At 40.5% G+C, this 26,240-nt stretch overlaps 2 protein-coding genes across 4 annotated transcripts; one reads left to right on the top strand and one right to left on the bottom strand.

The window, feature by feature from the left end:
• Positions 1-1,303: 1,303 nt before the first annotated feature.
• Positions 1,304-16,689, bottom strand: lrrc8da (leucine rich repeat containing 8 VRAC subunit Da). Of its 3 annotated transcripts, none has more exons than XM_031298030.2 (3): positions 16,561-16,689; positions 2,049-5,146; positions 1,304-1,820 (listed from the first exon to the last, which is right to left on the bottom strand). In XM_031298030.2, exons 1-2 carry the CDS (start codon positions 16,598-16,600, stop codon positions 2,580-2,582), a joined length of 2,607 nt encoding a protein of 868 aa, XP_031153890.1. In that variant the 5' UTR covers positions 16,601-16,689; the 3' UTR covers positions 1,304-1,820; positions 2,049-2,579. The 3 variants fall into 3 exon arrangements, with proteins under 3 accessions (XP_031153890.1, XP_031153892.1, XP_031153891.1); XM_031298032.2 differs by lacking the exon at positions 16,561-16,689 and adding an exon at positions 11,227-11,652; XM_031298031.2 differs by lacking the exon at positions 16,561-16,689 and adding an exon at positions 11,231-11,651.
• Positions 16,690-16,941: 252 nt separating this feature from the next.
• gtf2b (general transcription factor IIB) lies at positions 16,942-26,163 on the top strand. The gene is made up of 7 exons (XM_031298049.2): positions 16,942-17,064; positions 19,540-19,652; positions 21,379-21,512; positions 21,668-21,814; positions 22,818-22,947; positions 23,739-24,020; positions 25,656-26,163. Exons 1-7 carry the CDS (start codon positions 17,048-17,050, stop codon positions 25,787-25,789), a joined length of 957 nt encoding a protein of 318 aa, XP_031153909.1. The 5' UTR covers positions 16,942-17,047; the 3' UTR covers positions 25,790-26,163.
• Positions 26,164-26,240: the final 77 nt, after the last annotated feature.

Here is a 26,240-nt window from a genome sequence, read left to right as displayed (position 1 = left end):
TGTGTCAAAAAGTGCATCCTGTATATCCTTAAATACATTTGTGGTTAACTATATTACTACAAACAGGCCATGGATAACATAAAAGTAGCATTTATCCTGCTTTCGCCGACACTGACACAACTTTGAAAGCCATTGCACATACTGTAGGTATCAGACATATACGTTATACTATAGTACAGTGTTTATTGACTTCCCAAAGAAAGAATGCCCCCTTATGTTGAAATCTGTGAAAAACTTATTTTGCAGAAGAGAGCACCGTTTGCTCAAAGAGGGTTTAATCTAAACAAAGCGAATGAGCAGCGGTATGATTTGACGCTTTTAAAACCAGGGCAGGATCTCTCAAGGACGGGAACACCGTGATGTCAATTCTCAGAGAAGTTCCCTTATTCAGAGTATTACTGCAAGGCCATCAATTAGACTGTTGAACAGAAGGCTACATACATGCATAACACGCATAACCTTGATAAGATCAACACAGAAACAGTAAACCTATTGTTTTCTCCTCACTTGCTCACACAGACAATCTTACTGTTGGTACAATGATCCTTGGCTCAGTGGCCTTTGTATGGAACCCCTTGAAGGGACACGAGCAAAAACTTTGTAGACAGTGGGTGGGGGATTCCCCGGGAGAAAAATGTAGAGTGAAGCTTGTGTTGAGTATACCTTTTTTCCCCATTTTAACTTATCAAACACAGATGTAACTAATAAGATGATTAATTGCCGCATTGTAATAATTATTTAGGCAGAGGCTTGTTTCAGTAGCCTAGAAATCTAGACGCACTCTAGCGGCAGCAAATGTAATTTGCAGCCAGGGTCAGTCTAACAACTCTCCGTTGGCTTGTGAGCTGGAAAAACCAAATTCTGGTCAGGCCAATCACATCGTGTATAGAGTCGGTAGGCGGGCTTAACATTAGGACAGCAGAGTTGCGATGGTTCCGCATGAATTCCCTGCTACTTGAAAACAAAGAAGATGGCTGCTGCTGCTGGCCAACAGCGATCTTTCAAATCGGCTTTGGCCGCGACTCTGGAAGACTTGGAGTTAAGCACTGAAGTCATTCTTAAAAAAAGCAAGATGTGTTCTGAGTTTTGCCGACCGGATCCGGCAAAAATTTAATCTATCAACTAGCGTTGCTCTGGTTGGCTATGAGTGCAGAGGGAATTTGAAAGACAACCGTTTATCCCCCCCCTCGGATTGAGCCCTGCCAATGGTGAGTTCCCAGACCCACCACCTTGATGTGGGTTTGGCTTGGCAAGCTATTGTTTCAGTGGAGTGGGCCGGAAGTAGATAAACAATGATTAGATATTCATCCAAAATCTTGTTTTATTGTGCCATAAAGTTGTGAACTTTGAGCGTTGGATCACAAAGGTGGTACAGCAGCACTAAATAAGACATACTGCGTATATACTACAGACCTACACAGAAATACATTAAGAAGAATGAAGGCAGACGTGTTTGTCGTCATCACACAATTCTGACATGTTAAATAATCAGTCTGTGAGCGGTTTAATTCCACATTTCAAATTTTAAAGCATTAATTAAGAAAAAAAGATAAAACAGAGTTCCCTTTTATCAGCTCACGTCAGTCTTCTTGGGACAGTTTATTACAAAAGGACATTCAGGGATCTTTAAGTTATTAAGTTTTCAATGTGCAAATTAATTGCTATAGGCTAAATTAATTAGTATACAATCTCTACAACAGTCAGGTAAAGGTTCCTTTATGGTGCTTAGTCTCTACCTGAGTTTTACAACTCTAATGTCATTTTGTTGGGACATTGAGGAAAATAAAAGGTTTTACGATTTCAACAAAAGTTTAAAACTACTAAGAAAGGGGGCGACCTCTAGCTCACCCAGTTAGAGTGTGCGCCCCATGTAGGCTGGGTCCTTTGCAGCGGCCCGGGTTCGAATCCGACCCGCAGCCCTTTGCTGCGTGTCATCCCCCCCATCTCTCTCCCACCTCTGCTGTCTAACCACTGTCTCTCACTCTGAAATAAAGTGGAAAAAAGCCCCCAAAAAATAATCTAAAAAAAAAAAAAAAAAAAAAAAATACTAAGAAAGAAGCATTGCATTGTGTCCTCTTCCATAGCGTGTAATTGCTCTGTGGATAGTAACTGTATGTAAAACTGACAAGAAAACATTAAATATTCATTTTTGGCCTCACTGTAAAAAAAAAAAAAAAAAAAAAAAAAAAATTGCAATAGCAGCAGTTAAGGCAAAAAAGATTGTTCCCCATGGTAACAATTATACCTGAGTACCTAAAACAACAATGACAAATCTACATAATGTGTCATTGGAGCAATCAGTTTTGGTCTATAGAGTATGACATAAAGAAGCTAAATTTCTAATGTTTTGTTACTCAAAGCTATGAAACTGCTAAAAGCCAAGACGTTGCTGAACTATAAGAGATACTCAGCAACAAGGAAAGCAATATATACCATTTTAATACATAAGCAACTAAGACAACTCATTAAAATAATCAAGAGAAATGCATTCATTTTTAGGGATATTACAATAATAAAGAGTCTACTCTTACATCCATTACGCAGGATAGTCATGAACTCATGAACCAGTTTTTTTTGTGCTATAAGCCACTCGTAAAGGAAGTGTTGTTCTCTCGGCTAATGCTCTCCTTAACCTCCACCGGCAATGCGTCAAAGAGATGGTCCTCCACAACCAGGCCGCTTTTGCGCAGCAGGCGACAGTTTCCTAGCTGGGCGGGCAGTCTGTCCAGACAGTTCCCTCTCAGCTCCAGCTGAGTGAGCTGGACCAGTTGGCCCACAGTCTCTGGCAGCACGGTGAGCGCATTGTTCCCCAGACACAGCACCTTGAGCTTGGTGCATCTGAACAGAGGCTTGGGCAGCACCTCCAGCTTGTTGGAGTTGATGGCCAAGTGCTGGAGATTGTGGAGGAGACCCACATCCAGAGGGAGCACTGTGATGGAGTTGTGGCCCACGTCCAAGTGCCGCAGTTTAGGCAGCATGAACAAGGCAGGAGGCAGGGACTCCAGTTTATTGTGAGAGAGGTGGAGAGACTCCAGAGACTTGATCTGGCCGATGGAGGATGGGATGGTGATGATTTTGTTGTGCCACAGTTTAAGGCACGTCAGCCTCTTGAGGTGCTGGAAGCTGATGATCTCCTCGATGGTTCGGATGTTGTTAGATTTCAGGTCAAGTTCCTGTAGGTTGGTCAGGCTGAAAATAGCGTGGGGAATCCTCTCCAGTTCACACGTGTGCAGTTCCAGATCAATTATATTTGTCATTTTTTTCAGACTATTTAGTACCAGAAGTTTGGTACCGTCATTGTGCACCACTAGCTTAATCAGATGTGGCGACAGCTCTGTGATGTTTGTGGGCATTTTTGTGAGGTTGCTCTTCAAGCATAATGTCTTTAAATGCCTCAAATCTCGCATGGACTCTAGACCAATCATTTTGTTATTTTCTGAGCTCAAGTTGCCAATTAGGTTGAGCTCCCTCAAACTCCTCAGCAAATACACCCATGCTGGGATCTCGGCAACATCAGTGAACTTGACATGAAGGCAGCGAAGACGGTCACGCAGGAAAGCAAACGCTGTCTGCTCTACTTTGGCCGGACAGTGGCAGAGATGCAGCTCCACCAGGCTGGTCATTTGGGAGACCTTTGCCGAGAACCTCACCTCAGGAATCAGCTCCAGTTTCAGCACTTCCAAGTCTGTGAGGTCGAACACTGCATTCGGAATACCAGAGAGCATGAAAAGGTGCAGCTCTTGCTGGTCCAGTGCGTTACGGGTCACAAGCTGCCTTAGTTTTTCAAAGGTCCACTCGTGATTAAGGCTGATCTCTCTGAGCTTGTTTTCACTGACCTCGGACAAGAAGACGCCAAAGCGTTTGGAGTAGAGCTGGTCATATTGGTCAACCATGTGTAAGAGGAATGCAAAGTCGTTTTTGACATCAGGAATGTCACTAAAGCTGCTCTCTTCCCGGACCTTCTCGAATGAGTACTCTTTCAGAGGCCGGCGGAACACCCAGAAGAGAGAGTACAGGCAAGCCATCCCGTAGATCAAAATCAAAGTCATGTAGCTAACAAGCAGCTTTTTTAGCATGAAAGCCATGTTGTGCGTACATATGAAATTTGTGTATCCTATTAGCCGTTTAACATCAGGCTCACAATCGTGCTTGAACTTTATTTCAGCCAAAAAGGTCGAAGTGTAGGATAATATCAAAATAAACTTGACCGTTTTGACAACGGTCTGCGCTACATAAAGCTTGTAGATGAAATCACTGTCCTCCACATGAGCTCGGAATTTTCTGACTTTCTCAAACAGGGCTTTGGCCTGCTCCCCATCTTTTTTGTCCAAGATTGTCATGCTACTTGGGACTTCTGCGATGGGCTTATCTGCAGAGAACTTCACCCCGAGCATGGGTGTGGTTGGGCTGACATTTGAGCTTTCATCCTTCCCTTCTAAAGATACCTGCTTTGGTGCTAAGGTAGTGCCGGTCAACCGCTGTTTGTTCTCCTCAGAGTCCTCACAAGCTGTTTCAGACAAAGCCTTCGTAGTCCAGGGAGACTCAAAACATCTACCTAGAATCGAAACAAAATGCTCAATCTTGGAGCTCGTTTTGGGGTATTTGAACCAAAAATTGCTACTGACCATTAGAACAATGGTGTGGATGAGGGCAAGGTAGGGAAAGTACTTGGAATACCAGGGCAAGGCAACATGGTAACATATTTGGTTGATGAAGACATATTGTTGAAAGTCCAGGTTGGTCCTGATCCCTGTGGGTTGAGGTTGATTGACATATTTCTCTGCCGCCACAGCAGTGTGTTGGTGTGTGACATGGATCTCATGGACAATGTCGTCTGGTAAGTCCTTAGAGACTAGGGGGATGGTGGTTGCCAGAGGGGCTCCGGTGGCTGCTGATAAGGCTGCTTTCTGTGTGCTCTGCTGCGTAACCAAGTTAGGCTTAGCCCCTCCCGTGGCCTCCTCTGGGTCATCCAGACACGGAAGGCAAGCCACCTGGTCCTTGGTGATCTGCATGGTCATGGCGAATATGGCCAGCATCAGCATGACCAGCCCCAGGTAGTCCATGAAGACGTCCCACCATGGCTTTAGGATGCGGTACGTCGGCTGGATGTCATTCAAGGATGCAATCTCAGATAGCGTGAACATCACTGCAACGAATAGAGGAGAGTCAGTTAATCTACTCTAGTGGTTTTAGCATTACCTGTATGAAAAAGACAGACTAACAAATTAGAGATTAAATACAGTCAATCAATCAATTAGTTAATTAACAGAAAATTAAGTGACAAGTATTTTGAGAAATCATTTACTTGTTCGCTTCAGTAATTATTTTTGAGTAAGAACTTCAAACACGCTCTTGTCCCAGTTTCACCAATGTGAGGCATTGCTGCTTTTCTCGTTTTCCATCACTGCAAACTGAAGGTCTTTGGGTTTTGGACTGTGGGTCAGCTAAAACATGACATTCGAAGACATCACCTTTAAAACTGTGATGGAACAACGATTAATTGAGAAATGAAATCGACAAATGTATCTATAATGAAAATAATAACTAACTGCTACTGTTTGGATTACTAAACATCCCTTATAACTGCCTTTTTACAAAGAAGTAAATTCAAAAAGAACATCTGACGTGAGTTTCTAGAGCACAAAACATACACCAGGAAGTGAAATCTTTTTGGGTCAAATCCATAGCAGGCTGCCAAAAGTGGGGAGTTAGAGTAAGACATTTAGGCTGCGTCTCATTTCTCTGTCTTAACCATTCCCCTTACCCCTACCCCTTAGTTTTGCGCGCTCACGTGAGAGTAAGTGCTGTCCCAATACTCATTTTGGTCGAGGGGTAGGGCTAAGGGGAAGGGCTATATACCCCTTAACGCCAAGCAAGGACGCGAGCTTACTTGAAAGGCAAGGGGTATCCAGATTCATTGCGCAACAAGGAAAATGGCTGCCAGGTCGACCAGAGAGACCCATAAATGTAAGTATTTTTGGCTTAAAGAATTGATTTAAAAATTACGACGGTCTTGTTTTGTGCTCTACACAGTCCCGTACATATATATTTGCAACCATATTTGTAATTAAAACGTAAAAATCGCTAGCTTGCTATGCTAACGCTAACGCTAAAGTTAACGTTAGCTACATTGCTTATTTGCACAACAGTCCCGCATTTCTCTGCCTTGAATGGACTCCATGCATGTTTACAGTGTTAACTAAACTCCATTAGCAGCGAATTTCGTTTGATATCAGTGTATAACCGTGGATTTCCACAGGATGCAGAACGTCTGCGAACCGGCTCCGCTGCGGAACGGCTGCATGCTCCGCCGTCCGTCAATACCCACCAGGTCCGGATTTGTTGCGTAACGGCTGCGGCCAGCCGACCACGAGATCTCGCGAATTGACGTATGTTCGCGCGATATAACAGGATGTAGTTTCTATAAACAGAACCACAAAACCAACAACAGTTTGTTTCCATCCAGAGGAGTAGAGGGGAAACAACTCTGTGCTGTGTTTTCAAGGTGTAGTGCAGGGAAAATGACCTGCCATGAGCACGGTATATTTTATTTTGAAAAGTAACCGGATGTTTTATTTTATTTCTGTGCTCGACTTCCTGTCCCGCACAATCTGAATTGTGCTGAATTGCTGCGGAGCTCTCCGTCGTCCGTCAAAAATAGAAGCTCTGCGTATCTGCTCCGGAGGGCTGCGGACTGACGGAACTGGGACGGAGTAGGGACGCAGACGTTCTGCAGTCAGTGGAAATACACACATTGACTTTAATGGAAACCTAATGACTCCGTCGACGTTCCGCATCCAGTGGAAATTGCCGGTAACACTACTTGCTTTGGAGACATCGATACATGCTTTACATATACCGTCCTATATCACACAGGGACGCTGGAGGAAACCCAGCAGCTGATCCACTTTCTGGGCTGAAAACGAGCAGAAGTTTCTGCGTTCATGTTGTAGCCATTCATTATTGTATTGGTACTGTATTATTGTAAACATGTGTAATTCATTCCTGTTCATGCACCTGTACACTGTTGTTGGTTATGATACAGGACACTAATGAAAGAAATGGGGTATGGAGGGAAAGGTTACTGGCCAACAGGCATCAGACTGGGGTCTGGAATTTCAGAATAGCTGTAGTTTTGTTTGTTTGTGGTGTTAACCCCCTAGCTGTAAAAGCTACTGATGTGTAACTGTGAAGCTACTGCTGAGTGTAAATGTGCTACATCATTTTATCTGTCTTTTTATCTCTAGTGTGCTATACAACTCTCACTTTTCAGTCTAGTTTTACTCAGTAATGCTTTAAAAGGTCCCATATTATGCTAATCTTTAGGTTCATGCTTTTATTTTTGGGTTTCTACTAGAACATGTTTACATGCTCAATGTTCATCTTTTTCAGCTCACTTCTTTTGTCGGCTTCAATCTGAAATGTTTCCACTTTTTACAATATGGGACCTTTAATGATGTTTAAGCACAGAATCAAGTTTGTGCTAAACACAGACTTAATACAACATATTTTACTGGAACAGTGCACAGTCCTTTGATGTAGGCATACGTCTTCCAACTGTTCTGACTCGCTAAGACATTTGGCACATTTCATCCATCACTGGCTTTTCTCATTTAGCAGATGTGGCACATGCTTGAATCAACTTTCATCCGTTTCCTGCTTCTAACCCAATCAAACACAATTGAAAGACATATTTCAAAAGACACGTAATTCGGGAAAATACATAAACGATCCGTCCATCCTGATAATTTGTTGTTTTCGGGAACCTGCACTGAAGAGCAACAGTTTTGTGACACAATTTAAATATTTCATACTTTTTTATACTACACATTGCACTCCAAAATAGAGGTTTTCCTTGCAAGTAAGAAAGAGTTGAAGCATTTCCAATAAGAACACCTATATTTGACTCCTGTGTGTGTGTGTGTGTGTTCATTTGATTTATTTGGTAGCACATCAAACATAGCATTAACAGTAAATTGAACTAAAAGTAAACTAACAAAAAACTATTTCAAATACAATTTTTTTTTTCATTTCATCAACAAAAGAAAATCACAGAAAAGGAAAATTAATCTAAAATAAAAAAAATGTGAACATAAACTATTAACTTCAAACTCCATCTTTCTTTTATTAGAATGATTAACCAATTGTATTAGAATTATTAGAGGTTTCACTTGTTTTTCACATTTTGGTACATTTCCAGAAATTCCAATTATACGTAATCTGATCAAATTTGTCACAATATAATATGCAGTAACCGGTCTCTAGTTTGAGGGTGACACCCTTACATGTTATAGGAAGCACTGACAGTTGTTGACACCCAGTGGCCTTATCTTCTAAAGCCAGCAGTAACCGATTGAAAAGAAATGGCTAATAGGTTGCCTGTGTATAAGTCATACTATTTTGATATCTTGACCCTTTCTCAGCTAAAAAGAAAAGTATTTCAGATAAGTTTCACTTCATCACTGAGATCCATCAGCCTCCAAACAAGCTTATGGCTCTTGCACAATAATCATGGATGTCTCAAGCATGAACGCCCATCATGTCACAAAGGTCAAAGTCAAAGCAGCTACGCTATTGATTGACACTGCAAATGTGTAGTGTGTAGGTGTGGTGCGATTGGTTTCTGTTTCAGAGGGTCTTCACTAGAGCCTGACCGAAAAATCAGTGGGCCGATGTTATCAACTGATATACATTTATTATATAGATCTTATATCAGCATATATGTAAGAAATTGCAGTACAAAAATACCAACGATTCATCTAAGATCATTTAGAGACCGTGTCTCCGTCGCATAGTTCGTATGAGATATATCAGATTTTTTAATTCTCAAAGATTGGCATAAGCCTCAAAAATAAAGAATATGTTAGGGATGCCACGGTGAGGAAATTTTCCCACGGGATAATAAGCTTGTTAATAAAATGGTTACCGATTACACCACACATTTTACAAGAAAATAAATTTGTTAATGACACACAATATCTGCAGAGCGTCATTCTCCTTACTATGTGACTCCTGCTACTCTGTGCTGCTGCTGCTGCTACGGCTGTACAGAGCAGACACTTAAGTTTGTAATTAGTGCCCGTGGTCCGACTTTGATAACAAGAAATGTTATTTTTTTGTTATGTTTTCTACAAAAACCAAAAGACGGTGGGGGCGGTGGGCAAGTAATGTAATTGGTGTATGGCCGACCACTGGTCAACACCGGGTAACACCGGAAACACAGACTGTCAGGCTATAGTCTTCACATATAGACCAAGATGTCCCACTTTAGTGTAATACTGCAGGGTTATACCAAGTTAACTTGTTTTGAGGAACTTGAAAGCCAAGTACACTTGGTTGTTACTGTATAGCTGATGTTATATTGGTGTTTTCTCATAGTGCTATAAAAATAAATAATGGGCTTTTAGGAAGACATTTTGACATGTCATGGGTGTAAAGAATTAAATGAAAGATGGCTGAATGATATTTGACATGCCCAACCATTTATCTGGAGAATGCATCAGTGCAAGAGATGTTTGTGAAATGAAAGAGCAGATGTGTTTCCATTCAAATGTCACATTGAAACGTTGCATAAAAGAAATGCAAATTAGGTGTGCTTCCATCATCCGGTTTGGAGCAAATAAACTAGGCCACACCTAGTTTTTGCCAGAAGTTGGCGCTAGGCTACGCATGGCTGAAATCCGCCAATGAACAGAGAAGATGAAGCAGAGGTCACAAGCCGCCTTGGCCATCTGACCATGGATTAATAATAACAACTGAAGCTGTCTCGGTCATCGCTATGACAGTTGCTCAGTGGCGCATAAAACCAAAAAAGTTCAACTTCCACATCTTTTGGGGCCCGAAGGCATCATGTGACGGACACGAGAGTTGCAACTACCCGTTTGGCTACTATACCAAATTGGCTTCAAAGCTCTGCGCACTTTCTGAGGGCCTGCATCTAACGCATATACGAGAGAACAATAGAAAGATCTTCAGGAATTTGGTTTGGCAAGTTTTAATGCGAGCCAGTATTGGCCAACAGAGTAAACAGCTGTTTATTCATGTAAGTTAAATGGTCGCTAAGTCAGGCAAAGGCGTTTTCATATCCCACTTTGCGAATCAACTCTTTTTTTTACGACAAAGGGAAAAACCACCTCAAGCGAAAAACTTTTTTGCACAATTGAAGTTTTATCAAATGTTGCCATTTCCATCCAGATTTCCTAATGCGATATTTCAAAATGCAAATAAAAATAGTTGAATAAAAACACAGCCAGTGAGTCGTGATATAATATGGGCTCCACAGTGGTTTATAATGATCAACCCTCCTCTAGGGTATGGGGCATGGGGACCAAAGGAAAGGGCGGGGACCATTTTAGTTTAAAGATGGCTATAATTTTATAAATTATAAATATATATAAAATTGTAAACCAGTGGTGTAGTCTATGCAGGTATACACAGTACACTAAGAAAGCTCCAGGATTTCCATATACCCACTTAAAAATGCGCAATGGCACGTAACAACATACTTTCCATTATAATTTTGAATATTCTGAATTGTCATCTGCGGTTTTTTTTTTCTTCACATAGGCTAAATAAGATATTTTCACCGTAAATTGGTGCATAAAAGTGTGTCAGAATACAGGATATGAAGTCTTTGACGCTCAAAATTTCCCTGGGGGAGGACACCCAGACCCCCCACTATGATATGCCTATGGGCCTCCAAAAAGGCCCATATATATAGGCCCATACATACACACTACAGTATACCCACTACAATACATTAGACTACACCGCTGGTGTAAACTAAGTTCAAGCCAGGTCTGAGGGTTAGACATGGCTGCAGACAGCAAGAAAATAGGAAATAGGTCGCAGACCGGCCATGTGGAAAACAGGCTGGGTGATTCTTTTTTTGTTTAGGTAGACTATTCCACCATATGGGGAAATAAGACATGTCTAGCTGGATGATACGCGGACTTTTCCCCCGACGTGAGGAGTTCTTGCGCAGTAAGTTATCTTGGTGTACTGGGTCAGGTGACTTGTTGAAACGTGAGCCTGAGAATCAGCATGTGTCCCGGTGGCGTTAAACATTCACACCGGGTAGCCTAAACATGTTTCTTCTCTGGAAACCATCATGTGCTCGGCCACGCGCGGAGAAACAATATTAGTGAGGTTATTGATTAGGAGTAAAATAAATATTATATTCGTTTAAAGTAGGCTATATTTAGAACATTGTGAAGGAAAATATACTTACTGCGGCGTTATCTCAATCCAATTATTTCTTCCTCCGCCTGCATGCCACTTTTCACTCCGTTCTCCAGGTGCGCCTCTAACCTAATTTCTCAGCCCCGTTCAAAACTGTGGGAATGACGCCGCTGTGTGAGACACAGCTCTGAGGAACATTTGTTCGTGACAGCGCGGGTTGTCAGCTACATCCCTCACACCTGAGCCCCGGGAAGCAGAGCCGGCTGCCTGCCTGGCTGCCTGGCCGTACGTTAGACAATATGCAGCAGACCTCGAGTGCAATGTATTTTTAAGAAAAGACCGATCCAATATGGAGCCGTACCTTATCTTACAGTCTATGAGCCGTACACAGACCGCCGTTGAGAGTGTTATGGGCGCTTCTCATTGGAGGATGACATTATGCCAACTTCCTGAGGACACCGCCTGCCTGCTAGTTTATCTGACGCTGCATTCACTGCGTATGGGAGAAAGAAATGATAGACAGGGCGACACAGTCCACGGGTGGGCTGGACGTACCAGCAAAACATTTGTGAAAATGTTGTATTTAAACGTTGTTTTTTATAAATACTTTAAATCCCAGCAAAAAGTACACATTTGTGATTTGAAAACGCAATTGCTTTCCGTAAAGTTTTGCATAGGGAAATAGGCCTATGTGGCCGACTCATTGAGTAGGCTTATACTGCTTTCACTAATGATGCTACATTTACTTTGGTACAGCAAACAAAGTTTTGTAGCAAACCTTTGAGAATCATAATGCCTGGACTATAATAAATTCAGTAAGTATTCAGCAAGTGGAACAAATTATATGTAATACAAATCAAACCCCTGAATTGAATGCTATTGGAAATTAGCTGTATAGGCCTACCAGCTGAAAACTGAGCTCTCTTGTCTACGCTCTGTCCTGCGTGTCTTGAAGGAAGCACCAGCTTCCCCCTCTTTTGTTTCGAGTAGCCTACCAGACACACAAATGCATTGTGGTGTTGAAATAACTTTGCTGACTTATTCAGACGTCTCACATGTGCCTTTTGTGCACATGACACGCGTTTGACATGATGCCCTGTGTTGTTACAGTTAAATTAAACTGTTATTAACATGTGCACAGAAGGCAACATTTATAATATCTATCAGTCTGTCTGTCTGTCTATCTATCTATCTATCTATCTATCTATCTATCTATCTATCTGTGTGTATGTATTATAGGTACTGATAAACTCAACAGTCAATAGGACCCTGGGTGCTGAAGTCATGCATCATTTCCAGCTCTTTCTGGATTTGGTTGACGGTGCACTAGGTTGAGAAAGTGTCTCCTCAGTTGCAACCCATACAGGTTTCAACCGGTCCTGGGCTGCTGGCTGCTGGCACTCTCTTCTCACTCATGCTACCCGTGTACTTTGAGAGGAAGGGGGGAAAAAAAAAAAGAAAGAAAGAAAAGCAGCCACTGGGGCATGTAGTGCAATAGTCTGCCATGTTACAAGTTCAGACGTGGAGGTGGTGCATGACCATACATAAACACATGCAGAATGATTACACTGATCATTTTGTCTGTGTTCTTTACAGGCTCTACAGAAATACAGAAAAAAGAGTGCCAAATGTTTGTTCAGAGTTAAGTAATTGAAGTCTTGTGATAGTTGAGTTTATAGTGGCTCCCAAACAAAGAAAGAGTGGACAAAGTGAATGAGAGAAGTAGTGGATTAGTGGATGTAAACTCACTTAACTTTCTGACTGGGGGCCACGTGCATTATATTTAGACGTTTCTCAGTGATTCCCTCCACAACTTGCCAAGACATTACTTGTAATAACGTTTTTTATATGATATAAATGCTGGTATCAATTTGGGCAATGGTCTTAGCCTGAGTTATTCTGCTAGTGACACTGATTCAGAACTCTAGTCTAACCTACAGATGACTGATTGTGGCAAGATGTGTGGTAAGGGGAAGGTAAAGGGTATAAAGATAATGTTTGGTTTATTGTCACACTGGGTAGCAGGGGGAACACTGGTCTGTGGGGCTGATGGGGCCAACAGCTGGGGACCCCAGATACCCCTGGCAACCAGCTCAGTGTGTTGAGAATTGGCTCAATGAGATATAAATAATTCAGCATGTACCTCCCTCTCTGATTTGTAAAGAATACACAGAGTAGTATTACACTCACAAACATTGGCTGGTGGTTTAACTGCACACAAGATACAAGTGAGGTCTGAGTAGCAAAAAAATACACAGTCATCTAATTTAAGACCAAAGCCCCAAACCGACAACAAACCCAAACAAACAGGTTTCTATGGTAATTCATTTCCTCTTAGCACAATAAGCACTGGGTTTTCTCACCCATACACTGTGGGGTAGGAAATTCAGTATTATGTTAAGGTTCAGAGTTAGGGATTCATGTACTCCACAAAGGTTTCTCAGGTTTAGTTAAACAAGAAAGAGTGTGTGTGCCTGTGTGTGTCAAATTACACACACTACTCCCTACGTGTGCACACAAGCTGTGTGCTTGTGTGTGGATCCTTTGTTTTTACTTGACATACACTAAGATTAACAAAGAATGACGATTTGGTGTGATATGATGTTGCAGTTGGTAAATGAATAAACAGCTGCTGAGTCATTGAGATAGTTACTGTGTGTGTATTTGTATGTGTGGTTGAATCAAAGACAAAGAAAGATACTGAGAATGCATGCCACTTTTTCTACTGCTCTGACACTAGCATGCTGGTCTCTGCTTGTTCTCATGTTGTTGGATGTACCTGTGATATCTCTCATGCCTGGACCTGTAGCCAGCCTAGAGCTAGCAATGTAAGTTTTCACAGGCACGATCTGTCCAGCAGAGGTTTTTTATCGCCGGTGGTATTAGAAAACGTGCATTAAAGATATGTGAAAAAGACATAAATGCTCAACAGGGACACTGTTCAGGCAAGAATCAGTTGCAACAGTATTCTACACACGTGGCGTGCACATTTCCTCAACATTGTTTCCTAATCTTTGGGCGGATTATGAGGCAATGGGCCCTTAGGGCACAAATACATGCAAAAGGCCCCACCACCACTCCTACATAGGAGCAAGACTGACTTTGTAATACTTTTGCCTATTTTCGTCGTCTGTTTTGTGTCTCTTTGTATTTGTTACACATCTCTCTGTGGTTTTGTGTCTCTTTTTTATTTATTTTTTAAAGTTTTTTTTGGCCTTAATTTCATAGGACAGCAGAATGCATGAAAGGGTAGAGAGAGGGGGGATGACATGCACCAAAGGGCCGAGAGTCTGACTCAAACCCGGGCCACTGCAGTAAGGACTGAGCCTTGGTACATGGGACGCATGCGCAACCAGGTAAGCTACCAGTCCAGGGCGCCCCAGTTTACTGTCTTTTAGTGACCATTTTGTCTTTTTGTGGTTGTTTTGCCCCTTCTTTTAGTTATTTATTGTCTCTTCACAGTTGCTTTGCGTCTCTTTGTAGTCGTTTTGTTTCTTTGTGGCCATTTTGTATATCTTTGTGGTGTATCTCTTTAAATTACATTTTGCCAGTGAAGGTTGGGGGGGGGGGGGGGACACTTTGGGCCCCTGAGCCTGTGCCAGGTAGGCCCGTTCAGTAATCCATCCATGTCCTAATCAGCAGCTGAAGATGTCAGATTAGACTGCCCAGATGATGCATATCAACTAAAAATATGACTATACTCCATAGTGTGAGTGTCATTTTACTATTCAAACAAATATGACATCAAAGGTAAGAATTCCAATATGTTTGACAACTGAGAGAGAGAGAGCAGCGCCTAATGATCTGTCAATGATTGAAAACTAATTACTGTAATCATTATCCTGGAACAATGAGATTTACTGATGAGCCAGGGAAAACTGACACATTCTTTTTTTATCTAGCTCCACCTGCTGTTGTCTATGGTGCACACTGGCACTCACTTCACTGATAAGTGAACTGTTAAGGGTAATGATAATGCATTACAATCATAGCCATAGTTAAATTCAGTTTCCAAAGACGTTTTGTAAGAAAAAGTAGGATATAGAAATGAATGTATGTTGCCACACATACTATAAGTAGTGGTTGATTTAGGTTTATATGAGTTATTTTTGTTTTTGTTTTAATAGATAGACAGATGTGGACTTGTCATTGGGTTACAAAGCCTGACCAAATCAAGTGACTCTTTGTGGCACTGTGTGGTTTCCTTCACAGGCCCGGGACGTATGATGCAGAGGGGCAGTCACAGATTGGTACAGAGTCAGAGACACAGGCTGGCACTGTCAGACAGCAATATCACAGGTCTTTTTTTTTTTTTAACAGTAGGCTTCTTAGGATAAACCATTGGCCATTTATGTAACTTTTTCATAAAAACTGAAAGAATGTATCTTGTTTTAATGGTAAGCCAATTATTGGTTTGTGTTCCAAGTAATTACACTGACATTAAATCACATATTCTGGTGAAATACAAGGTTTGTGCTTAGGAAGTTCTGTTACTTTAATACCTCTGTTAACTTTACCTAACATGGTTTAATTGGTGATTTATGCTTTGTTTGACATGTCTGTATAATGGCCCCATTATATTCCTTTTCTTTTAATTGAATTAATTCCAATAATTGGTAGTGTTACCCAGAGAGTTTCAGTCAGTAGCCTAGAAGCTAGCAGGTCAGCCTAACATAAAAAAGTGAAATATCTACAACCAAACATACACTTCAGAACATATTTAAAGTTAAGTTAAAAAAGAAAATCCACTTCCAATTGCCACCTGTCAAAAAACTTTTTTTTAACACCATTCATTTATATTTTAATGCGTTTTGCAATCAAAACGTTTTTTTTTGTTTGTTTTTTTTCCAAACAACAACGAATAACTGTTTACCTGGTAACACCTGGGGGGTTGACTAATATCTGAAACAACCTTCTCCATCCAGTAAATAGGACGGACCTGGTAACGGGAGATTTTCAAGTCCGCTCACTTAATATTTTGTCTTGTATTTGTCTGTCTTTTGCTATGTTTTGTATTGTGCAATGGACCGTTTTTTTGTGTCCTGAATAAAGAATAAAGTAATGCTAGCAAGATTCCAAGTCAATAACGTTGCGTACAGTTGATAAACCGTGAATATAATTTGACAGTATGTTTAGCTAACAACAAGAAAAGCTAGCTATCCAGCCATGGTATTGTTCCTAAATTATTATCAAGACTTTAACTAACATATAATAGGCCTAGGCCTTGTGTACTGTCGGCCGCAGCCTGAAGTAACATTAGAGAGTTGAAGGTGTTCAACCTACCGCTCTCTGCGGCAGCGGATCGCGGATGTGAGATGATCGATAACGTTACATGTTGAATAAAGTACTGGAAGTTCAGAGTAGTGCAACTTTACTTACTTGCATCTTGTTTGTTAGCGCCATCCTGTGGTGTCCACATGACGAGGCACTGAAGGACTAGCTACACTCAGTGTTGTAAATCAGATATTCAGAATAAACAGACAGTGAAACTGTAACGTTAGGTGTCCTATATTGAAAGAAATAAAATGACAATATGTAACGTTATGCTTTTTGTCACTTTTTAACGGACAAAAAGCAGCCAATCAGAATTGAGTCTTTGGAAATCGTGGTTTGTAGGCACATTGCATACATCAATCCATACAAACACATTTGAACATTACTACATGTTATACCCAACATCAGAATTGTGTTAGAATTGATTTGACACCCTGCTTATCAACTAAACACTGTTATACAAACGGGAGTCTACTTCGACTAGTTTGAGCCTCATGGCTCCCCATACTCCAACGGACACGTGATCGGAAAAAGTTATAAATAGAGGTGGTACATTCAATTGTTTCTTTAACGGGCGGAGCAAAGGAATGATATGGCGTCGACAAGCCGGTGCGTAGCAACTTTAACCAAATATAACCTCTCTTCCTTCTTAATGTGTGGCTCTCAAAATGTAATCTCGTTAAAGTTATAGAGTTGACATGACGAGTGACGCTAGTGCTAGACCAAAAATAGTACGTCCTTATCCGTACAGTTAACGTTAGGTGTAACGTTACGATGTATTGTGCTAACGACTACTTAGCTAGCTAGCTAACGTTAGCTGTTTGACGTTAGATGGTACCAGAAGTCACTGTTATTTGTGTCGCCTTTACATTCTCTTACAGTTGTGCTGGCACTCAATAGCTTCAGTTGATTGTCACGTTAACGTTACTTCGCATCGTAGCTAGTCTTGTAGACTTTCCGCCACTTAACGTTAACGTGAAATGCTTTGCGGTTAACAACAGATACAGCTAACGTTAACGTTAGTGTAGTTTGAAGCTGAAACTTATGCTAACAATTTTACTTGCAGTCTCATGGACATCAGAAGTCTATTAGTCATTTGTAGACGCATGCATATGTTTTTTGTGCAGCTTGTGTACATTTAGCCTTTATGTATGGAAGCCTATTTCCGCCAATGTGATTTAAAAAAAAAGATCCTGTAAGTCCTATTTTGTATCTCAAAATAATTGGAAACTTTTAAAAATAATTAGTTAGTATCTCCACATAATGAGTTAGTAGTATATCACATGAGTTAGTATCTTAAAATAATGACTTAGTATTTCAAAACAATGACATTTTGAGATACTATCTCATTACTTTCAGCACGTTTCTCATTATTTTAAGATATTAAGTAATTGTTTAAAAAAAGTTGTATCATAATTACTTAAAGGTATTATCATTATATTATCACGATCTGTTCGGAGACCAATAACAAGAAAAAAAAACAACGTGCACCATCCGTCAACATCACGTAATAGGTTTACCTTTCATTTTGTGGAAGCATTTTTCACTCAAAGGTGAAACAACACAGATATGATTAGAGCAGTAACAATTCCAAATGTTACAATTCATTTTCTCAGAAATAATTTGCGATTAACAATAGAATTGTCTTTCATTCAAATTTCAAAATATTTATTTATTTATTACTTTTTTTAAACAAATTCAAGTTTTAAATGAATTCCAGGATACATCTTTTGGTTATATATCACTGTTATGTGACCCAAATAATGTAATAACACATGTACACAGCCTATGAAGTAAACCACGCCTCTTTATTATTATTATTATTATTATCATCATAATACTACTTTCTTACTGTCTACCTTGTCATTTTTGTTGCTATGAACGTGTCTAGGGTCAAGTGCCAACAACTAACAATAAAAATAATAAAAATATAGTCCGACCAATAATCACTTATATAATTACAATTTGGCATATCTAAACAAAATCGACGATTACCGGCAGTCGTACGCCTTAAGACCTTCACTAATGTTATCAATTAATTGCAAAGACACCGCTGTTATGGAAACAAATTGACAATTATGTAATAATTGTTACGGGCCTAGATATGATGGGTTATAGTGGGACTTGCCATGCCCGCCCCATAGAACTGGCTCCAAAGTCCAAGTGGCACCAATAGAGACCATCTGATGATGTGTGATCCTTCTGTCTATTTTATTTTCCTTGGTTGTTCCTCGGAGGTTGGAACTGGGAATGACACCTGAGTTAACCGCGCTCCAGGAGTCAATGCATATGTTTTATTATATCAAGATTATACCTGAACTATTTAGTCCATTAATCAATTAGCCTATTGACAGATCATTAGTCATCAACTATTTTGATAACTTTAGTTACTTTTACGTAAAAATCCCAAATGTTCTCTTAATCCAGCCTCATAAATGTGAGGATTTTGGTCTAAATAACTGTAGATTTAATATTTTGGGCTTTTTGAAGGCGTCACTTTACGCTCTGAGAAACTGTGATAAGCATTTCTTTCACTATTTTTTGACTTTTCATGCACTTAACAAATAATTGAGAAAATAATTTACAGCTTAATAATGAGAATAATTTGTTAGTTGCGGTCCTGATGTTTCTTAACTACCTGCTGCTGTTACACGTTGCCTTCAGGTTGTTTGATGTTCACCTGCTGTTGACACAGTTTATCATGGATAAATACTACTATGACCTTTTTTATCTTTGATAATGTTTTGCTCTGGATTCATGAGCCTGCTTCAGTCCGTTTTGGGCTTCAGCCTGCTCGGCTTGGGTATTTCTTCTCGGCAAGTTCAGAAGTGGAAATTAGCTAAGCTTTTATTTTCATTTTGTATTCATTTGACATTTCCTCTTATGAGGGATCTTTTACAAGTCCCACTCTGCTAGCAGTTTGAATGCAGCTCTTGTAGATGAGTCTTTGTAGCTGTGAATTGTGTTTTGTGTCTGACCTCTCTACCCCACCCCATGTTTATCAGTCTTCATTTTTCTCCCTTTCCCATCTCTTTCTTGCCTTTTGAGCTGTTTCATCACTTAACTGTTGTTGTGCTTTTGTAGCGGAGATGCCCTGGCCCTTCCTAGAGTTCAGTGTCCCAACCACCCTGAGGCCATACTGGTGGAGGACTACAGAGCAGGGGACATGATTTGCCCTGAATGCGGCCTTGTAGTAGGTCAGTATATACACGCAGAACATGTGCACTTTTGCTTTTGAATCATAGGGATTTCCGTGTTAGAACACATGCTTCCTTTCCATTTGGTTTCATTTTTTTTTAGAGATTATTTTTGGAGCATTTTGGCCTTTTTTAATTGATAGGACAGTTCAGAATCAGCTTTATTGGCCAGGTTTGCACAAACAAACAAGGAATTTGACTCCGGTTAATCTTTGCTCTCAAAGTACAACACTCACTTAACATAAGAATAAAAACAGAAAGGACAGTAAAAAATATAAAAAAATACTGTTAAGTATGCAGTATAACAATACAATAGAATCTAGAAATTTACAAAAAATATACAATAACAATTGAAGAGAGGGAAGGAATAGTGCAATGTCAGTATAGTCTGAGATTTAAGATTTACTTAAAATTGACTTAGACTGAGCCTTGGTCCGCTCTACCAGGGGAGCTACCAGGGCGCCCCTATTTGTTTCTTTTTATTCTTGACTCAGTTGAACTCTACCGTGGTCCAATAATCAAAGTCGTCAGCACACACACACAAAGGTTTCTCAGCACATGTCTTCCTGAACCTGCTTGTTTGGTTTTTAGGGCACCGTATTTAAAATAATTCTGCATGTGAACATCGGCTGAGTTGACCGGCTACACAAGGACACAGTTTCCAAAGCGTGGAGACGGTAAGACAAAGCTGTAGGGAACACACGGCTCTCCTCTAACGAGCCCCCTGAGCAACGAGAAGGTCAGGTGGGAGACGAGAGACGCCAGCTGCTCTCTGATGCAAGCCAAAGTGCCCCTGTGTGCCTGCTCCCTTAGCGTTGGCTGTTTAAGAAGATGAATGTCAATTTACCTCGAGATGTTAGAAAGACTTATGTATGGTAAACGTAATAGGATTAAAATATCAGAAAGCGCATCCTCGACCCTACTAGACAGCCATGATAATAAGCAACATGCCGTGCCTTCCTCACACCTTTTATCCTTTTGTACATCTCCAATTTGATGCAAATTGAATGACTGAACATTTGTTTAGATCATAATTTGTTATGCATTTCTGCCTCCCAACATACAGTGATAAGAAAACGAGTACAGAGACGGAAGGGATTATGTGTAAACAGTTTGAACTAGATTCAGAATACAGTATAGCAGTAGAACTTCAAAAGGGCTGTTGACGAGATGGACAGTACAGAAGCATTTAAGACATTATTCACAGTATCTGAGTCTCGGAAGACACGTTTGCATGAGGGAATCGTTCTGAATGTGGCACCATCTTCGAATGAACTATTCCAGAGGGATGTTATACAGCCAGACAGAAGAACACAGTCAGTGTGTTTGATTTGTGTTCACTCGCTGTTTGTATGTGCAGGTGATTCCCAGAACGTTTACCAAAAACCTGTCACGTTAAACTGCCATGTCCCATTTCTAAAATTGACTCTTCTGTGTTTGTTGTAACATGTCATATCCCGTGTTTCTTTCAACGAAGAAAGAAAAGGAAATCTGTTTTAGAGCAACAGGTGTAGCCATCAATGCACAAGACTGAAAAGCTGACATCCAAAAAAATGGGAAAAACACTATTACATTCTATTAACTCTACATTGAAACAAGCTGAAATGTTAGTCGTGATGCAAATGCACCAATTTAAGCTCGTAACAATGAACGTCTAGGAACAAGTTGTTGTTGTACCATTTTTTTTTAATAAATATATATACATTTAATTTGAAACTGTCCTCAGGTGACCGTGTAATCGACGTAGGCTCAGAGTGGAGGACGTTCTCCAATGAGAAAGCCCTCAAAGATCCATCCCGAGTGGGAGACGCCCAGAACCCGCTGCTCAATGGGGGCGACCTAACCACCATGATCAGCAAGGTGAGTTTGGGTCAAACGATGATCCAGAAACATCCGCGTCACCGTCTGCCGCCCCCGGAACACCTTGCAGCCACAGGAAACCACATCCTCGAATGTATCTTGAAATACGACTTCAGTTGAGTTTTCCTGATAAACAGCCACCGTTTCCTCCTCAGGGAACTGGCGCCGCTAGCTTTGACGAATTCGGTAACTCAAAGTACCAGAACCGGCGGACCATGAGCAGCTCTGACCGGGCCATGCTCAACGCCTTTAAAGAAATCAGCACCATGGCAGATCGCATCAACCTGCCAAGGAACATCATAGTAAGTAAAAAAAAATCTGATTCTGTAATGTGCTTTTGGAAAGATTATCCCAAACTAGGTGTAGCTAAGCAGTCAAATACAAAGAGGTAAAAAAGCTGTACCACTGTCACATCACACTACACATATACAGACACACACGCACACTACAGACAGACAGACAGACAACATTGGTTGTTTAACTGAAGGAGAAAAAAAAATCGTTATAAAAAGTCCAGCACTACGGAGCCCCCCTGGTCCCACTTTGTCAAAAAAATTAATTATAACTGTCTCGTGTATCTTGAGGCCACGCCCTCTGCTGACGTTTTTTCGTAGGCTACACGGACACATGCTTTTCTTACATTCAAAACTACCAAAATGTGAAACACTTCAATAATTAATGAACCAGTCTGCACACTCCACTATAGGCTAACTTCAAATCAGAAATACTTTATTGATCTTTATTGATGCTATTGATAACCCGGGGGACAATTCTTGTGTCACAGTTGATGTGCACATCAAGACATTTAAAGGAATGTAAATAATAATAGAAGTTGGTAAATAAACAAGTATATACATGTAAAAAGTATGAATATAGGCTATAAAATATGAAGAAGAATTATAAAGGACTATGGATATGCAGCCTACAAGATTTACATTACTGTATTAACAGAATTGTGATGAACAGTACTAGTAAATAAATAGAAGCAGAACTGCAGCAAACTATGTTGCACACTGAATATTAAAACAGAGAATATTGCACAGAATGTGAAGTATTGCACTACACTACAGGGTCCAGTTTAATAACAAAGGGTCCATGTGTCAGACACTTTACTATCTTGAGGCCTCAAGATACTATCTCGTGGCCACGAGTTAATATCTCGTGGCCACGAGATAGTTATAATTAATTTTTTTGACAAAGTGGGACCAGGGGGGCTCCGTACAGAACTATTTTACATTGATTGATTGAATTTGGGAAGAGGATGCAAATAATGAGCTTTCAGTGAATGGTGTTTTTGCTCTGCAGGACAGAACAAACAACTTATTCAAGCAGGTTTATGAACAGAAGAGCCTGAAGGGGCGAGCCAATGATGCCATTGCTTCGGCCTGTCTCTACATCGCCTGCAGACAAGAAGGGGTACCAAGAACATTTAAAGGTCCCAACCCTTTTATTCTCTTGATTGAAGATTTTGAGCTGTCTGCCCTATATTATTTAACTTGAGGAATGATTAATGGCCCCAAATCAAAACAACCTGTTACTTTTTAATAAATGCTAACAAGTCCTTTGCTGACAAAAAGAGACAAACATCTCTTTTCGATAGCCGCTCCTAAATTTCAGAATTGTCTCTCTTTAAATCGATATACGGTGGCTGAAACATACACACCATCTTGATTGTTTTTTATTTCTCATGTTACATAGGATAAGAAATTATTGTTTGCTGAATTATGGTTAAAAAAAAACCCTGATAAAAACATTTACTAGTACAGAATGGATGTATGATGGTTGTACTAATAAATATATTAACACATGTTCTTTGAAATTTGCTCTCACCTTTTCCGGAAAAAGTGAAACGCACACCACAGTGTTTCTCAATGGGATTTAATCTGCCAATAACTAAAGGCCATTTGACTCTGGTTACTATGATCTCATAGAAGGAAACAGCCTATTTATAGACGTGAAAGATTGCACAAGTTGTGAACTTTCTGTTCTCTAATTTACTGTGAAGGTCACCGTAGAGATTCAACAGAGAAACAAAAGCTAGCTGAAAAGAGAGACCTTTTGGTAACACTTTACTTGAAGGCATCTACATAAGAGTGACATGACACTGTCATGAACACATGACAGTGTCATGTGTTCATGACAGTGTCCTGTCACTCTTACGTAAGATACCTTCAAGTAAAGGGTCACCGACATTTCTTTGACGTCACTGCATCTATACCTCCACAGAGATCTGCGCCGTCTCCCGGATCTCCAAGAAGGAAATCGGCCGGTGCTTCAAGCTGATCCTGAAGGCGCTGGAGACCAGCGTGGACCTCATCACCACCGGAGACTTTATGTCTCGCTTCTGCTCCAACTTGGGCCTGCCCAAACAGGTGCAGATGGCGGCCACCTTCATCGCTCGGAAGGCTGTGGAGCTGGACCTGGTGCCCGGCAGGAGCCCCATCTCAGTGGCTGCAGCAGCCATCTACATGGCCTCCCAGGCCTCTGCAGAGAAGAAGACGCAGAAGGGTGAGTGGTGATACTGTCTTTTTTGGCCATATAAATGACCGTTATATTTACATATACTGGTAGTAGAGGTCCTCATTGGCCAAGATTTCTGACCTGCAAAAAACCTACCTAAACCTGGCGTGAATAGGCTACGTTCAGACTGCAGGCAAAGGTCACCCAAATCTGATTTTATTTTATTTTTTATTTTTTATTTTTTTTGGGGGGGGGAGGGGTCAAGTGACCAGGTCAGACTTCTTCAGAAGTAGTGTGAACACTCAAATCTAGCCCAGATCAGATTTTTTCAAATCAGATTTAGACCACTTCCATATGTGGTTCTAAATCAGACCCAGGTGTGATTTATTTTTTTATTTATTTTTTGCGGCCGCAGTATGAACAACCAAGGTGGATTTGATGCGACTTTTGCGTCAATCTACATCGACATTTGTCACAATTATGTGCCGGCGGGAGTTAGCCCTAGACACAGATGGTAAAATTTCAAAACGTGACTAGGCCTACAAAATGGAGAACAGTGATGGAGCAAGTCAATGGAGGGAGAGGGAGGTGTTAGACCTAATTAGCGTATGGGGAGATACTCATATTCTTATTCTTGGTTTCGATGTTAAGCACTTTGGATACCTGCTGGTTGCTGTAAAGTGCTATATAAATAAAGTTTGATTGATTGATTGATTGATTGATTGATTGATACTTCAATTCAATCAAAACTAGAAGGATCATACCGTAACCGCTCCGTTTTTGAAAAAAATAGCAAACGAAATGGAAGAACGGGGACACAGGAGAACGTGGCTGCAGTGTCAAAGGCTGCCATTACACAAACATTTTGAAATGAAAGTGAAAATGTTTACTTCCTCCATAACCTCCCTAACTTTAGTGCAACAGCGTGCTGCATCTGATGTCATTGTTATTGTTCTTTTGCGCATGCGGGTCATTTCGAAACTGCAAACAGTTCACACTGGAATCTGATATGGGCCACATTTTAAAAGGTAATGTGAACAGAGAAACAAAAAAAATTTGATCTGAGCAAAAAATCCAAATTAAGCATTAAGACTTGCGGTATGAACGTGGCCAGACCCAGCCTCGAAAGCGGTCCGTGAACATTCAAACTTAACTGAACCAACAACCGCGCATGTATACAGACAGTAACATCCCTGTCAAATAATCCAAGCTTTAATGTGTCAGTTTTATTGTTGGCTTGAATACCCATAAACCACTGCTCGTGTAACAACAACACATTATATTTTGTAATATTAAACCCATTAGATGAATGTAGTGGGGTACATAGTTAAGTACATGGTACTTACAGTTGGCCACTGAAAATGAGTGAAAAGTAGAAGTGTACTTCACTCAAGTTAAAGTTGTTCTTCTACACCAGCCTAATAAAAGGGAAATGGGTAAAGCTGAGAGTCTGCATCACGTCTTAATGGTCTGATAAAGATGTCTCTCGTCAGTCATTCGCCCTGTTGAAGTCCTTTAGCAGAACAGTGGCGTCCCTCTAGCTCCGGATGTGATGCGTTTTTAAGTTTTCCAAAAAAAGCAGAATTACGTCATTTTATGTGCACTTGGTTTGCATTTTTTTAGAGCTAGAGAAAAATGCAGCAGGTTTCAGATACTAAAAGGTGGTCTCTGCTGCTCCCACAGAAATCGGGGATATTGCCGGCGTTGCAGATGTCACGATTAGACAGTCATACCGACTCATCTACCCGCGCGCTGCAGAACTCTTCCCTCCAGACTTCAAATTTGACACACCCGTCGACAAGCTGCCCCAACTGTGAAGACGACGCTCCCTAAACAGTGACGATATTTTTCTGCTGTACTTACAGGATTGTATACTTTCTTTAAAATCATATTTGTGTTGGATTTGGAAGATTTCTCTTGTCCCGCCTCAGACTTGTAGCCTTTTGTCAAGGCGCCCTCACAGGAATAAAACGGACACATTCCAGTGCTCAAACAAACTGCTTGCAGACTGTACTTACAGTATTTTATTTGAGTGTGTATACTGTATCATGTATGTATGTCCAAGTGGGAAAATGTAATTGATGCTTGCAATTTTAGGCTGGTTTCATACTGTATACATAAACCTTGTTTTTGTAGTAAAATGACCTGGTTCTATTTTGTTAGTTTGAATTGTAAGAAGTAATTTAAAAAATGGTAATTAAAAAAATGGTAATCAGTTCATGGTTTGAATAACATTAAACATCTGTTTTCATAAAACCTATTTTTCTA

This window comes from Sander lucioperca, chromosome 9 (assembly GCF_008315115.2).
Source record: "Sander lucioperca isolate FBNREF2018 chromosome 9, SLUC_FBN_1.2, whole genome shotgun sequence".
Classification (NCBI taxonomy): domain Eukaryota; kingdom Metazoa; phylum Chordata; class Actinopteri; order Perciformes; family Percidae; genus Sander; species Sander lucioperca.
Note: the sequence above shows the minus strand (reverse complement) of the source record. Positions and strands in the feature narration are given on the sequence as shown.